We start from the raw sequence: 16,664 nt of genomic DNA, 5'->3' as shown, positions 1-16,664 counted from the left end.
TTTGTCTCTCAATGTCAAAGTGAAGCGTTAATAATTGCAGAAGAGCCAAACAAGCTAAATACAAAGCATACAGATTTTCTTTTCTACGCTGAATAAACGTTATACACAGACATACATAGGAATACAGCTGCAGTTACAAATAAGCTATGCCTTGTAACTAAATGCAGTGCCTAAATACATATGCCAGCATTCCTTATAAACATACCCCTTAGGGTAATTCCAATTAAGGTTCTATACACTATTAATTAAGGGTTCTATACACTCTACTCCATCACTTAGCCTTGGGAGATAAAGAAGCAGCGAACACAAACTCCTTACTTCAAGCAAGCAGTGAGACAACTTTCTTGTTCGTGTTTTGAGTCATGCTTCTCCCTCTTCACTGTCTATATCCAGAGAAGATTCTTCAAGAAGTGGTTACTGCTTTTAATATACTTCATAGGTATTAATCTGTGGTACACATGAGTATCAGCATTACCATTTTAACACTGTTGATTTAAGAAATCTGTATCAAGCTAGAGTAAAATCTGATTTCTTTCACTGACTCTCAGCCATCTCAATGGTTTGCTACAACGGTTCTTCCACTGTTAATGACTTTTAGGAGTATTGATTTCACCATCCATCACTGAACATGCTGAAAGATGTCACAAAGCTCCAGCCACGTATTCTCAGAGCTTCTTCCCAAATAGCATCCCCTACTGCTTATGGAGAATCTGAACAGCAAGTACCAGTGAATTAACGAGCAGTTGCTGATTGCACACTAGCCTTCAAGACTCTCACCGCTTCTGCTCTATAAAAGACTTTCAACAAATTCCTGGGGTGTTGGAATCCACGTGAACTGTTTTCACTAGGAACAAGAAGGATATTTAATCAGAACAGCCTTTCGGTTTATGGAATCTTTTCCACCACCAACTCTCACACCAACTCACATACACACACATGCTCTCTGACACGGTTCACATTTACCTTTCCTCTCTGTCCCCAAAACTAAAATTTGAAATTCCTGTTCTTTAGACAATTTATCCATACAATGAAATTTCACTGCAATTTCCCTGGTCTAAAGTAGCACTTCAAGAGAGCAAAGACTACCCTTAAATATTACCCTACTTAAGAAGGAAGATGTAATTCTCCCTTCAAGTTTCCCAATGCCCCAGTCCCTAATAATACGCATTGCTATTAATCAAATCTCCCTATAACTAACTTAATTAGAAACTCAAGGGCCTTTTGTTTCTTTAAAATGCAGTCAAACTCAAAATGATCAGAACGTAAAGGAAACGCTGAAAAGTCTCCCCAGACAATCCAGAATGTATTCCAGTACGCTTACACAGAAGGAAGTTCACCACTGAACAGGAAACTATGGAGGACTGAGGGGCATCTCATCGAGACTTTTATAAGACTTACAGGTTTACAATGAACTTCAAAGGAATGTGTTCAGCTGAAGCTTCCCAAGTGTGGCTAAGGACTAAGCAGTGTTTGGAATTCTTTTCTTAGCCATACTTGTTCCTCTTCCAGCAACTCTCAGGATACATGGGGCAGTCTGAACATACATAGTTGGAAGCTTAACAAAGCTGCTCTACCTACCGGATGATGCCCACTCTATGCTTCCTCTGCTTCCCACTCATTTATATCAGAGATGAGGTGGTACAGGTCAAAAAAAAAAAGGAAGAATGAGGGGATTCCTCCATGCAGTGTCTGGCTCTCGAGCTGCTAGATTCCTCAGGCTCTTCATGTTGCTGTGCCTCAGCAATCAGAAAACTGAACATTCAGTTCTTCAGACTCCTTTTTTCTCTCTGTAGCAAAACGTAGCTGCCAGCCATATTTGGAGCCTAACAATTTTACTGGGAAGGAATTCAATGCTAGCAAGGAAACTTAAAAACACAGTGTGAAAATAAGCCTGGAGGAACAGCAGAGAGGCTACAAAATGCTTCTCATAATACTGGGTATGGAGTGTGTGTGAATAGACACACATATACAAACAGGCTTACAATTCTGACATTGCCTTGGGAAAGCACATTTCCATGAAGTAATTCTGACATTCTTCAAACAAAACCCACAGCATTTAATGAATAAAACACAACAGAATGAACAAATGTTTTATTGGCATGTTCATTGTTGTAAACAGCATCTGGCATGAAAAAGTTTACCAAAATCGTTTGATTGTTATAAATTAGGTGCTTTTCCAAAAACTAAGGAGAATTGTTCTCTATTGATCTTTATGGACCAAAGCAAAAAAAATGGCTGTTCCTAGGCTTTGCAAGGACATCATGTTGACTGCATCAATCTCTGCATCACAACCTGAACTACCAAGTTTATATGCCGAGGTGTTAAAGGTTGCCCCAGTACTTAACTACATATAGCTATGGAATCAAATCCAGGCAAACATAAAATGAATTTCAATGGGTGGAGAAGAAGCAAACTTGTAATAGTCTCAAAAACAAGATGTACAAAAAGTAGCTAAAACAGAACGAAAGCTTAATTAACAAGGAGAAATACAACCCTAAGGTACCCAGCACTGTCAAACAAAATGAATACAAATTTAAATAGGCAACTACATTTTCAAACTCAATGGATGGTGATATGCGAAAAGAAATACCATGGAAAACAGCTGAACTGCAGTTCTGTTATATGGACAGGGCAAATTTTATTTACACATTGGATGAAATATCATAGAGCTGCTCACCAGCTTCCATAACCTGCTAAAAACCAGTTTACCTTACAACAGCGCTTCTGCAAAAAGAACCAACACCTGCTGGCCGCTTCAGACAAACCTCTGAGACCACCTGTATCGTGGAAGAGTATTCTCAGACCTCACAACTGCAGCACTTCCATCACATCTTCAACCCCTTTTCGCTGCTTTTTAGAACCCAGGTGTTAACATATGCTTCAGACTCTCTGATGAGGTAATGTGTGTATCAGTGAAACGAACAAAAAAGGATTCTTTCATGGCCTTTGCACAGCTTTTATTATTAAGCTATGATATCCTGTTTGAGGCTAGTTTCACTAGCTACTATGTGCACACTGTCCTCAAAAATTTCCACTCGTTTCCCTCCCCACCCATTTTTTAGTTCTAATCTTTTATTTGCACATCCCTTTTAGCTTTACAGTACATTTGACTATAGTGCACAATATGATTCCAAGTCAAACAGCGACCCAACAGGGCACTGTGCTGCTGATTGGTAGCACAGCCCAATCAGTGCTGGTGTCAGCGCTTTACACCTAATGAGCGTCCTGCCGTAATGGCACTACACAGTAGTAGTGAACCTTCTTTATTTTAAACAAAAAAAATTCCCCAGGGAAAATGCTATAGCAAATATCAGTCTTGAATCAAATCTTTATTTGGTGCTCCATCCAGATAAATTTTTAGTGCTTTCTCTTTACGAGGAGAGTAGGTTACCCGGTGTCCAGTTTTCTGGAGCCTGCTGCTTTCTTTTTTCATCAGTTCGTTTCTCTGTTCATCTGTTAATTCCATTAATTCTTCGGTTTTATCCCTAAAATGAAAACACATGTTAAAAATCTACGTTCAATTAACTACAATAGCGATTAGATTTCTTTAGTTCTCCCCTGCTGGTGCAGCTTAGTAAAAAAACCAAACCAAAAAGAGAACTAAACATAACGTTCTACACAAATGCTTCTCTTCTCCAGTGACTAATATTAATCCGAGCCTGCTTTTTATTCAGTATTCCTACAGTAGACCAAGCAGAAAACAGCAAGAACCAAGACTATATTCCATCTACCTGATTATACTTATTCTCTGTGAATAATTATGACTGTTCTTATGACTCCATCACAACACCAACAGCTAGAGGAAATTCAGATACACTCAAGAACAGCAATTTTGTATTTAGCACTGACTTGAGAAAGAGAATTGAGTAAAAGGGAACACCGTTTATTTTCTTAAAACAAGCAAACCCAAACAGTTAGTAGTCAGGTTTGTATGAAGCTGAGAAGCCCAAATATTACAGTTCCATGTTCTCAATCCTCTCACACAAGCATTTCCTTTAAGAAAGGAAATGAATGATGAATTAAGAAAGAATGTTTCCTTTAAGAAAACAAATAGAATGTTTAAGCTTCTGTTGATTGCATCACCCCTCGAATCTTAAGCACAGATTTTATGCACTACTATTCTGTAATAAAGTACGTACCTATAAAATATTACTGCACCGTCGTCACAAATGTACAGAGGCCAGACATTCAGTGTCGATACTTTAGGATTCCAGTCCAAGTCCTGATGAATCTCTAGGACAGAAATGTCACATGGAAACGTTCCTCTACCCTGAGAAGGAAGCAATTGCGGATGAAAAAGTTACACAATCACATACACCAATTAAATGCAGAGGGGAAAAAAAAAGAAAGATCTTACCTTTGCAAACTCAATATTTTCTAAGGGTATTCCGCTTAATTCACTCAGCTGTGAAGTGAAAAAAATGGATTTAAGTACTATTCTATAACATTATGCTACATCTACACAAATCCACAGACCTGCCAAATCTAGAAGCTAACATACTCAGGTTGTCACATGATGTAAAGTGTTAGCACAAAATGACAGTGACAAAGTGCACACTTTCAGAACTTTTGAAATTACCAACGTGTCACACCAGTGACACTTCGTGTGGCAGTTTCATCACATTCCTGAATTCATAGCAAGGCAACAATAAAATAAAAACAATTAATAGAATCCACGACACAAAGTCACCAACTGCCTCGAGTTAAATCTTTAGGTCCAGCAGTTTCCTTTCTGTATCAAATGAAAACTATCACAGTCAAGGAGGGAAGCGCATGAAGCTGTAAAATATGGATGCCTTAACCTCATCTACATACACCACACTTCCTACCATAATCACAGAATGATAAGGCTTGGAAAGGACCTGCAGAGATCATGGAGTCCAACCACCTGCTAAAGCAGGTCCCCTACTGCAGGGCACACAGGCAGGTGGTCCAGGCAGGTTCTGAGTGTCTTCACAGAAGGAGACTCCACAGCCATTCCAGTGTTCTGTGACACTCACAGTAAAGATGATTTTCCTCATGTTCACATGGACCTTCCTGTGTATCAGTTTGTTCCCATTTCCCCTTGTTCTATCACTTGAAAAGAGGCTGTCCCCATCCACTTGACTCCCACCCGTTAGGTATCTGCTGAGCAATCTCATGGTGCACACAGACTCAGCACTGCCTTGGTCTTAACTCGAAGACAGGCTGCAGCCTTGCCTCCAGGGCAGCACAGATATTAACTTGGATTTGTTTTTATCCACGGCTGATTATTTCCCCAAAATTTGGGGATTTCATTTCTAAGATTCTTGCCTCAGCTCTTCTGGTACGCTGAACTAAAAAGAGCAGACTAATAGCCAGCTTAAAGTTCCAACTCTCATTTCCTTAGCAAACAAGTTTAACTCAACAAATACTAACAAAACCCAGCAAATTTCTGAAATATATCAGCCCTACTATCTGCTGATAATTTGGCTAGCAGAAAAGATCTGGATGAACACCTCTGTTACTACAGATGTCAAATTCAAATTTATCATACTGGTGTGACCAACAGAATTAGCAGCATTCCTTTACAGAGGCTTTCAAGTTGCTCCCTGCAACTTTTTCCTTTCTTAAGAAACACAAGAAAAGCTGACTTCCTCTTCAGATAAAAATGAAGATGAAAGCTGAATGATGCTCCTCTTTCCAGCCTATACAAAAAATCCTACTATTAATATCTGAATTAAGACTGGCAGCCTTGATAACAGGATTTTTGCTGACATCAACATCTAAGGGGTCCTTCTTCCATCTTAGTATTCCTATATGTAAACAATCATTTCTAAGAACCATTTGAGAAACCAAATTAATCAAATAGCCCCATTATAAAACACACTCCCCACTCTAGACTTCTGCTAGTATGGCACACATGCTTGCCTGTTGAAAAGTTCTGGTCTTAGGAGGAAAAAAAGTACTAAAGTCATGATACTGCCATGCTTCCCAACAGAAGACATGAATAAGACATTCAGAAACCATGAGAAACTTGCATGGTTTGTAGATTTTACCTTTTCTTTTAATTCCTCAACACCGCTGCTTTCTAGCACTACTTCCTGGAAGGAATCTAGCTTCATCTCTGATGGCCTCCATCGTCTTGATAAAACTGCAAGTTGTGACATGGATTTCATCTTTTCTATTCCTTAGAAAGAGAAGAAAGTTTATGACATTAACATCACAAAGTGGCTCATTTAAAATTAGGGGTTACCCATAGCACACTCAGGTATTGAAGGCTCATTACACACACATACAAACTGCCCGTTAAACTTTACGTAACTGTGAAAACGCTGCAGGCAGCCTACTAAGGAAGAGGAGAAAGAACAGGAAAAGTGGGACTCGGACTTAATTTCAAGCAATCTGCCATAGACAATATCCCTTACAAGCAGTGCCATGTACTCCTCTGCAGGATGTGTTCTTCCATCCAGCTTAGTCACACACAAAATACCCAAACACCCAGTCAGAGGCTGACCTTCTGATCTTGCATTTGCATGGCCTTCCTCTGCAATCTGGTAATTATTCATGTGCTTCACTTTTCTCAAAGTAGAGCTTTTCACATTTCACTTCTAGCTTTCACGCACTAACTACACACTTGTTACTGAAGTCTGCTTTACACCTACCACCTTTAAAATATGTATTGCCTCCAGATTTCTTATCCCAAGGCTTTCTCTGGTAGACAGGGTAACGCCATGAACATCACAATCAAATAAGCATAAATAATACAAAAGGGCTGATGTTACCACTTCTAAACTGGTTTAAAATTTAATTTTGCCTATAGAATACACAACTTCAACATTTATGTCTACTATTACGTGCTTGCGGTCCATGAAACCACCACTGTTCAAGCCTCTAAACATCTTCTACAATTCTGTGACTGCGTTTGTGCTACCTTTCAACACTTAAGCTGTTGTCCAAAATGAAGGTACAATCAATTAAATCCTTCTTGGCATGTCTGAAGCAATTATCTAAGCTTCTTTCAGAACCACAGAACAATTTAAATACACATGTAACAGTGACAGGACATAAACCCACTATTCCAAGGAAATTAGCTGTAAAATGCTCTAAGTCACATTATTTACTTGACTAACGTGCTTAGCTGAAAAACAAGATGAAACAAGAGCTGACAGAACTTTAAAGCAGCTGCCTTTATGCTCCTCCAACAACAATTCAGGTGTGAGCCGATACATATTTCCAGTCCGCCTGCAGGACTGCAGAACCTCCAATGTTCATTTCAATATCTTGCATGTTTTGACATAATTGCTGAAACTAAAAATACCATCATTCATCACTTGTCCAAAAGTGCTCACGGTACTGGAGCAACAGTTATGTTGGACTTCCTGAAGCATGCATGCTTGTGAAAAAGTTTCTGTACAAATGCAATCTACATTCCTTATCCATACGTGATGAGAAATGGCAGAGAAAAAGCAGCATGGCCTAACTTTCTCCCGTAAGTTACCCTTGAAAACAAACGTCAGTTTTATTAGTCTTGCATGAAAAAAGAAGGGAATTGCATTTTCTACTGTTCTCTAAATAAAAGCTCTACCATGATCTTCACTTTCTGTATAATTATTACCATCAAGTATTTCTAGGAAAACCTCCCAATTGCTTGAAATATTGATATCTTCTTCATAGATATGATAATCCAGAAACACAGTCCCTGGGTTCTTCCAGGTTTTCTTCCGTAGACGAAACCTGTAAATAAATGACAGAGGAAATTCAACCAATTAACAGTGTCATGCAGTTACAAATGGAACATTGCTTTTTTTTTTTTCTTTTGGTGGAACTGAAATGCAACTCATTCACATGAGGGTAGGTAAGGCTTAGCAGCAGTAATTTTAACATCCTGAGATATTCCTGACAGCATGCTGTCACCAGTCTGGTAGTGCAGCATCAATCAAAGAAAACAAGCCTGCACATGCTTGTTCAGAGCAAGAAATCCATAAGAACTTGGAGGAAGAAAGCAACTTCCTATGCAGCATAGGCAGAGTACTACCAGAGGCTTCCAAAAGTTATCCCTGCCTTTCTTGTTGTTTTTGTGTGGAGAGATTAGTATGGAAGACTGGTATCTGGTTTACATTCTTGGTTCTACTGCATCAATACACACGATAAAAGCATGAGCTTTATTCAGATGCAACTAAATACTGGTATGAACAACTAAAATGGAAATAAAGACAAGCAGAACACTAATAATAATGGTTTCTATACACAGAAGCCAAATACTGTTATGTGCCCAGGAGCACATATAGCATTAGTCAACACAATACAAGTGTGGCAGACAAAAATCCTTTGGCCAAGTCATAGTGACATAAGTAGAAATTACCTGGTCCAGATCTACATTTTTACTCCTTTTCTCAACAGGAAATGTTTTTACTATTTTATTCTTTTTTATGTGAACAGATTTACTTAATGCTCTTCTTTCTGAAAAAAACTAACATTTCTTTCATCTAAACCTGTAGTCATTTTGCACACAGACATTTCAAGGTAGATACAATTCCCTCTATCATTTTACATGGAATAGAAGCCAAAAAATGGTGAAGTTAATTCTTTTCACAATTCACAATTGGATTTAAACACCACAGTAACTTATTTCCGCTCCTTTGCTAATATTCTTCCTTCCCACAAGAGAAAAGATACACACTTTAAAGTAATATTTAGTCCTTTAACTTCAGCCCTGGTTGCAAAATCTTTACCTGTCAATTGTTAAGTCCAGGCCACACTGTTCTCGAAGCTGAGGGAGCAGCTCCTCTTTGGACTGCCGGACGGTCATTCCCTTAGCAAAAACTGCATCTAGAAGAAACTTGCATGGCTGGGAACATGGCAAATAGAAAACATTAGAGAAATTATTGATAACACATATTATTAATGATTATATATATAATAGATATTTATATATTATATAAAATATAACTAATAGACAAAAGTAATTTGTCTTCTAATCTTGTCTCTGCCCTTGAGGCCAGTCCCACTCACCTAGCAAAATAATTATTTTCTATAAACAAGACTGATTAAAATCAGGATTCAATTGCAGTGCAGTCACCCTTTGACAAGCTCCCCAAAAACTACCAAATGCATGCCACTGCAGAAGTAGCATCAGGTTCCCTTATTACTAATTGCTGCCATTATATTAACATTTCAAACAATTTGGAAAGTGCTGATGAAAGAGCTTTTAAGATAAATAAGCCACAGGATGATAAATATGCCACTCTCTTGGCTTACACTGGGCAGATAGGCCAGAACACCACGACTGGAAGTTATTCTTGGACTACTCTCACCGTCTGCTTAAATAGTTCAGTTTCAGTACCATATGCTTTTCCTTTATTAATATATATATATATTCTGCAGTTTGGTCCAAACCATGAAATCAGAAGTTAAGATGCACATTACATCAACTTTTGAAGACTCCTATCTGTATAATGAGATCAACTTCCCACATCTCAAAAGATGCTACAAGCAAGTGAGCCGTATTACTACAAGGTATTTTTGTTTCTACACTCCTTTAGGACTGCCCTGTGCAGAAGGGATAGGCACCTGCCTACAGCCTCCACCTGCCCTGCATGATCACAGCAAGTTCTATTTGTTTCCTATTACTGAAAACAGCAACAAGAAGCCAGGACAGTTTTTATTTGTAAAGAGTACTACATAACTAAACACATTTAAGGAAAACAAGGAGCGATCTTTGTTTGTCCTCTACTTATACTGCAGAAATAAAGATGTGAAAGGCTGCAGATCACATTCCAACTGCATATTCTAAGGCACATGAAAAAAAAATAGCCTGAAATTCCCTTTCTTAATCTAGGGAAAGCTGCAGAAAAGCTCAGAAAAAAGGGTTCTTTTTAGCAAGGTTTCTGAGGAAAATCCAAGTGCCACAGCACTTAGTATAATTTTCATAAATCACTATTAATCAATCTCATTTACAACTCCTTACCTCTGGTTCATTTACCAAAAGCTGATAGACTTTGACTCTGTATTCACCCTTCTTAAGGGCTCTTCCAAGTCTAATAGTTATCTGTAAAGATAAAGTAGTGTTAGAAGTGGCATTACAATCAAAATCACATTTGATAACAATACCAAGATTAAAGCAACGATTTAAACCAGCAACTAACAACAAGTTGCAGGTTATTATCTTAAACTTGGCTATATTGTACCAATGCATTTTTTTTTCCAAAATAAGATCTGAATAACCTTGTTGTCATCAGAAAATGATGAAAGTGTCTCATTGAGCCGAACACTCTCAAACTCTTGATTGTTGGCATAAACTCTAAAGACTTTGAAGTGAGAGGATGGAACTCCAACAAAAGGCTCCAACTGTTGCTTGAAGGCAGACAGTGTAATTCTTTTATCAACGTGCACCACCAACCCTAAACAAAAATGAAGATGAAATTAGCACAGAGCACTCATTGTAAAAAAACGCAGTCTATTATTTTCATATATATAACCCTACTAATTATAAAGGGCATTCCTGTAACTTGTATGAGCTTTGTTGCATTTGAAATGTTTATGGGTTGATACTCCTGAAGACACAGCAGTTCCAAACTGCCCTATTTTTCTAACAGCAACATTTTCAGAATGAAAAGGGTTGGTTATAACTCTATTTTGGAATGTCACATGGTATCACAAGGCAAGCTCAAGTCTAGATTAAGGACTTTTCACACTGAATAGTTTTGTATTTACAAAATATTCTGGTTGCATAATATTCTAGAACATAAGTAACTTGCCTTTAGAAATCGTGTTTCTTAATATATGTAGTTTGGATATAAACCACAAACTATACTGCCTTGGTTTCAAGAGGGTCAGAGTTTATTTTTCCTTTAGTGTTTGGTATGCCATATTTTGGCTTTTGGAGAAAAACAATGCTGATAACACACTGATGGCTTAGCTGTTGCTGAGTGGCAGCTTCAGAAGGCCAAGGATATTGCAGTTTTCAGTTTCTCATATTGTCTTGCCAGCAAGGGAGCTGAGGGGCAGGGATATTCTATACTGTATGACATCGTGTGAAAATAAATAAATACAACCGAAGGGAATTGGCCAGGACAGGGACAGCTGCTGCCCAGGGACTGGCTGCTAATCAGTTGGCAGGTGGTGAGCAATTGCACTGTGCATCACCTGTTCTGTAAATATCTATTATATTATTATTACTCTTATTATTATTGTTTTTGATCTGAACCCACAAGTTATTCTTTGCCATCCTGTTGGGAGGGGGCGAATGAGCAAACAGCTGTGTGGTGCTGAGCTGCCCACTGGGGTAAACCACAACACTGAGTACTTTTTATTTCCAATGAGTCCAACACAGCCATAGCATACAACAGAATTTACTATATGAACAGTAGTTGACTGAGTTATAAAAACCCGTCCATGCTGCTGTACTAAGAAAAGCTTTCAGATGTCCACTCGTACAGAGCACCACAAAACGTGCCAAAGGTACTCTAAATAACATCTGCATTTAACCAGACCTACCAAAAAAAGGGAAAATTCAAGCAGTTCAAGCAAGAGTAGCAACAAAGAGAAGTCTTCCCAATCCACCCCTTCCATGAGATGGTTTTTTTTTTTCCCCCCTCAAACTCTTGTAACAGCTTCACTAAAATTTCTCTCAGTGCAATTTTTATTAAAGAAACATTTTCACTTCATTAATAAGATTGAATCCTTATCTATTATTCTTACATCAGGATTTCTGGATTCAGTGTTAAGCCTTTGCCTTTCAAAGGTTTTATTATATCCAGCTGTTAATCTTTCTTCTGTTAATCATAAAACATACAGAGCCACTGACTGCTGTTTCTGAATAATTTATCATCTTTATGACCATAAGATCTCTCATAATGAATGCACACCACCATCCTCACACATGCCACATGCTTCTTTTACCTTCTGCGTTTCAATTAATATAAAAGCAACAGTCTACTGAATTAGCTGATAAACGTAAAGCATACTTGAATTTTCATCAGGTGGAATGATTTGGATTTTTCAGCTTAACTGCAATGTTAATAGAATTATTGCTCTGTGAATCACAGCAATTAACCACGTTCTGAAACAGCCAAATCATCCTCAGCACATAAAATGACTTTCCTTTCACTGCAAGATAGTTTAACTTCTCCAGAAAATACCTTCACCAGGAGGAGAACAGATGCATCACAGACAGATGTAACATGTTCTTAGGAAGAAAAGACAGTGTTTAAGTACACTGAAAACCTAATTGATATTGTCTGCTTGTAACTGAACCTGGCACATCTCACCCTCGCACTTTCAGTAGCTTTAATTTGACATAAAAACACGTTTTTCAAAACTGTAATTAGACTTGAAGGAGCATACAAATTAAAAAATAAACTAAACTTCACTAGCATTTAAGGCACATGATAGTAGACAAAGATACATACATTTCTGCCTATCTCCTGAACCTTCATCTGCAGTGTAGGGTTCTGACTTGAAGTACACATATTGTGTTTCTCCTCTACTCTTGCCGCTTTCGTCATATTCGCTGTCTGTTCCAGAATCTTCTTCTGCCGTGTCCCAGGTTTCTTTCTTCCCCTGATTTGCTTTTGATCGCCTACTACTTGTGATACTGTGAGAATCAAGTCCATTAGCCAAGGGAATCGGGGCATTGTCCACATTGCATAGAGTATCACTGCTGTGACTAGAACTGAGGATATCGCTGTCCACCGAACTCGTACTCCTGTCATTATTTACATCTGAATCCGACCGTTCCTCAGACTGGAGATTCTCTGGATCAGAAATCTGAATTTGGTTTTCAAGTTCTCTGTTTTCTACCGATGCTGAAGAGTCTATTTCATTTGAAGGGGATTCGATATTTTCAAAATCGCTGGCTTCTGTGCTTTTGCTGCTGTCTCCATTATCACCCTCCTGTTGCTGCTGCTGCAGGGACAAACTTTTAAGCTTCTCAGTGCTTTCTTCCAGAATTGCCTCAACACATTTCATGTTGCCTGCAGGTCCTTTTACCCTTTCAGAGGCTTCATCCAAGTTGCCCAAATCCGCACCAGTCTTCTGATAAACGGATTGTCTAAACTGAGATCCAGGCGACTTCTCTGGTAACGAGACATACAGCCTGATTGTATTTGCATGACGATCCAGAAGTTTCCATAAGTGAGAATCTGTATATGCCACGTGACGATCTAAAGACTCTGAACTTTCAATAAATACCTAAACATAAAATAATAGTGGTTTTACCAGGTAGCATTACATTACATAATAAAAGCAATAACAGCAAACACATAGGATTGAGCATACATTACATCAATAAGAAACGCAGTCTTTAAGCAAACATTTTTAAATATACCTTAAGACAGAAACTAAGGAATCATAGCTTAGTAACAATTTCCCTTTTTTATTTTCATAATCATGCTCAGATTAGAGTGACCTGTAACCAGGCTGGCCAGCTGCACTACACATTATTTACAACACAAAGCTTTAATCTGTACAATAACACTAGCAGCAGTAGTAGCAAGATCTACAAGTACAGTCTTCACTTTCTAGTACAACATCACTAATAAGAAACCTTGAAAGGCATACAAGGGTAAACAATAGAGTAATTGAGAATACAAGCGACCAAATTTCTCTTTTTCCTTTCTCAAAGATCACCATGTGAATGTGAAAGGCTTTAAAGTAACTGGATAACAAGTCAGTGACATTATTTTGCTCCTTTACAAATCTTTGCTCATCCACTATACTGTGATCTTGAGCCTAAGTTTCAAAGCCAAATGACAGGTAGTATAGCTGGAAGGTGTGCTACTGTAGTACAGAGAACAACACTACCAATGTTATTTAATTACAAACATTACTTAAGTTCTCAGTTACTCTTTTTGTGAATGCTTGTCCTCAGTCATACACTAACTTTGGGTTAGTCTGAAGTGGTCGGGCAGTTGGACTAGATCTTTAAAAGGTCCCTTCCAACCATTCTATTCTATTTGAGCTATAACTGGAAATAGTATAAGTCTTTTTAGAAAAAATACAGAATTGGCTAGGGGAATTCCTGAATTTAAGATTAAGATCCACCAAGACCTTGCTCTTAGCTTTGAAGTTTGCTTCATAAGAACTTTAACAGTGTTGAGAAGCTGATCGTAAGATTTAAAAGCTAAGGGTTTCAGAGTAATGCTAACCACTCTGTCCTAGGAGATGACTTCTACAAATCTTTGTCATAAGGACTTTTAACTCAGCACCATATGAACCTCTGATTCTGATATTAACCAGATTTCTAATTATGAATCTGCTCTACCTTGTCATGTACACTAGGTTTTATAAACAGCCCACAGAATTTGCTGACATTGTAATATCTTCTAGTTTCCAAAATATTGAATACTTCAGAGAATAGTAAAATAAGTGACTGTTATCCTTTATAAATTTTATACAGGCTTCCCTCCCACTTGCAATAGTCTTGTAAGATAATGCCATGTAGATACATGGACAGTTTCAAAATCAGAACATCTACCTTATTGCTTCTAAAAAAGCCTTCAGCTTTCAGTGTTTTGCTGGGAACATTCAGAAGACGCAAATCATTGTAGCACCGTTCTAACACCACCCGCGTTGTTTCAGCAGGCAGATGTGTGGCCTGAAATAAGACAAGCACAGGAAGTTAAAGTGCATTATACAGTTTCAAATACTGCAACATGAACAATCATTTTAAGTGAAATGTGAAGTTTTGTATTGATTTAAGAATTGTAAAGACAGCAGCAGGAAAATCACCACAAACTGTGCACTCTCAGTTGCTTTCTTCCATCCTTTGACACATAACAGTTTTTTCACAAGATCAGGAGACCGAAATGGCTTGACTTTGCAGACAACTAACAAACTTGGCAAGTAAAATCAATGTCAGTACCATTCTAAGGGTACAAAACCAGCTGAAAATCGAAAATATTTTCAAGCATCAGGTTTTGTGCACATACCCTTAATTCAAACCTCATTCTACAATGAATATTATGAGGTTACACTGAACTGAGTCATACAGAACTAAGAGAATGGCTGTTTTCTTCCAGTTAAATGGAAGCACCAATATTCCAAGGCCCGAGACAATGTCAATTACAAGTCCATAGTCAATTCTACAGCTTTCTAAGTGGCTGCTGGGATGAGAAGGAGGGTTTGTGGAAAGCGTATGGACAACTGTGGCTACTAGTTTTAATTACCAGAGCCAATGGGGGGAAGTTGCATGTTGTATCAGTGATATGGTTAAAGAATTCAACAGTTCTGCTATTGACAGAATAACTTAGTGATGTGATTGAATTTACAAGTCTAAAAGAAAACTGGCTTGACTCTTCAGCTTCTCCGAAGACCAGATTATCTGGTTAGTTTGTAAACATCAGGGCCAGACAGTAGCTAACTCTGCGCAAAAGTCAGGGTAGACCTACAGACAGATCGAGTAGACTGCTCTTTTTAGCAGCAGTAAGTAAACAGACAAGCTCAACTGCAACAACTAACCAAATCTTATGACACACAGAATGAACTGCACTGTAAAAGTGCAAGGTCTTGTTAGAGTTTTTAAAGTTATTACACATTTTTAGAGCAAGAACAAATGAAAATTGTGTAATACATATTTGTGAACAATGGTAAATTACCTTTGAAATTAGCTGTTTGAATTCTGAAACTGTCTGATTCAAATAAGCTCGTACACTTATTGGAGGAGCAACAGATTCAGTCTTCAGGTCAACTACGTGAACTTTTACCATGACCTCTGTAGGGATGAGGAGAAAAAAAACCCACAGATATATCAAGAAAATTCAAAAGAATTGAAGTACCAATGGAAGTACCAAAAAGTACCATTGTCTGACATACTGGTTAAGGGGTTTCATTAAATCCATGCAAACAGCAATGAATTTGAAAAGGCGTACAATTTCAGAATTTCATTTTTAATGCCAGAGGCAAAACTGTTCTATATTATCCAAGTCTTATTTCGCTAGCACCATGTAATACATCTGTTTCCCCTGTCTTTGTCTATTTGCAATCATGTGACTTACCACCAGGCTTATAGCACTGGAAAATTTGGTCAGGTCTTCTTGTTTCCAACAGTAAGTCAAACATGTACGTTGATTTGACGCCTCCAAGCAATAAACCCATTGGTGTATCCTCTTCTCCTTCATAAGATCGTTCCAAGTAGTCATGGAACTCATCGTATTTGACAAGACGACAGCAATCCAAAGGGACGGCGTCTTCTAAATCCATCAGCTAAACAGACAAAAAGAAATGCTATTTAATAATGGCTTTTTTTTGGGTTTAGTTCTTCCCTTGTAAGCTAGAAATCTCAGTGCACACACATTCAATCATTTAATCTACTGTGTTTTAAAAAAAAAAATAAAAAAAACCAACAGGTACATTCACAGTGTATGCTATACATAAATGATAAACACAGCCACAGAAGCCTGCATCACAACCCAGAAAAAAGATTTTGAGATGCAAGTATAGGAAAACACGCTATATCAGATACCAAACAGCATCTTAGACATCTGATGAAGTTATGTGCATTAATCTTCCAAAAGAAATGTTAAATTATTCCAAATCCATACAGCCTTGCATGTAGTCCATCAGTCAAAGATGCGTATGTCAAGAACTAGGAGTAGGTAAGCAAAAATACCCTTCCTTAGCTCTTTGTAAAAACATATGCTTTGGTGCCTACTGATGTTCTGTATTAGCTATGCAGGATGTTTCTTGAAATTACTCCCTCACCA

At 38.0% G+C, this 16,664-nt stretch overlaps 1 protein-coding gene across 3 annotated transcripts in view; it reads right to left on the bottom strand.

Moving 5' to 3' along the window:
* Positions 1 to 2,074: 2,074 nt before the first annotated feature.
* Positions 2,075 to 16,664, bottom strand: part of USP47 (ubiquitin specific peptidase 47) — a 51,948-nt gene continuing 37,358 nt past the window's right edge. For all 3 annotated transcript variants that reach the window (XM_042882054.1, XM_042882051.1, XM_042882052.1), the window contains 12 exons: positions 15,957 to 16,164; positions 15,558 to 15,673; positions 14,438 to 14,557; positions 12,372 to 13,152; positions 10,186 to 10,361; positions 9,929 to 10,009; positions 8,694 to 8,809; positions 7,577 to 7,695; positions 6,018 to 6,148; positions 4,358 to 4,405; positions 4,140 to 4,270; positions 2,075 to 3,485 (listed from right to left, as the gene is read on the bottom strand). In XM_042882054.1, the coding sequence (XP_042737988.1) occupies positions 3,311 to 3,485; positions 4,140 to 4,270; positions 4,358 to 4,405; positions 6,018 to 6,148; positions 7,577 to 7,695; positions 8,694 to 8,809; positions 9,929 to 10,009; positions 10,186 to 10,361; positions 12,372 to 13,152; positions 14,438 to 14,557; positions 15,558 to 15,673; positions 15,957 to 16,164 (2,202 nt within the window). In that variant the 3' untranslated portion in view covers positions 2,075 to 3,310. The remainder of the gene's footprint in view (positions 3,486 to 4,139; positions 4,271 to 4,357; positions 4,406 to 6,017; positions 6,149 to 7,576; positions 7,696 to 8,693; positions 8,810 to 9,928; positions 10,010 to 10,185; positions 10,362 to 12,371; positions 13,153 to 14,437; positions 14,558 to 15,557; positions 15,674 to 15,956; positions 16,165 to 16,664) is intronic.

The sequence above is a fragment of the Lagopus leucura genome, unplaced genomic scaffold, assembly GCF_019238085.1.
Source record: "Lagopus leucura isolate 7727_CA_CO unplaced genomic scaffold, USGS_WTPT01 Super-Scaffold_100033, whole genome shotgun sequence".
Lineage (NCBI taxonomy): Eukaryota > Metazoa > Chordata > Aves > Galliformes > Phasianidae > Lagopus > Lagopus leucura.
Note: the sequence above shows the minus strand (reverse complement) of the source record. Positions and strands in the feature narration are given on the sequence as shown.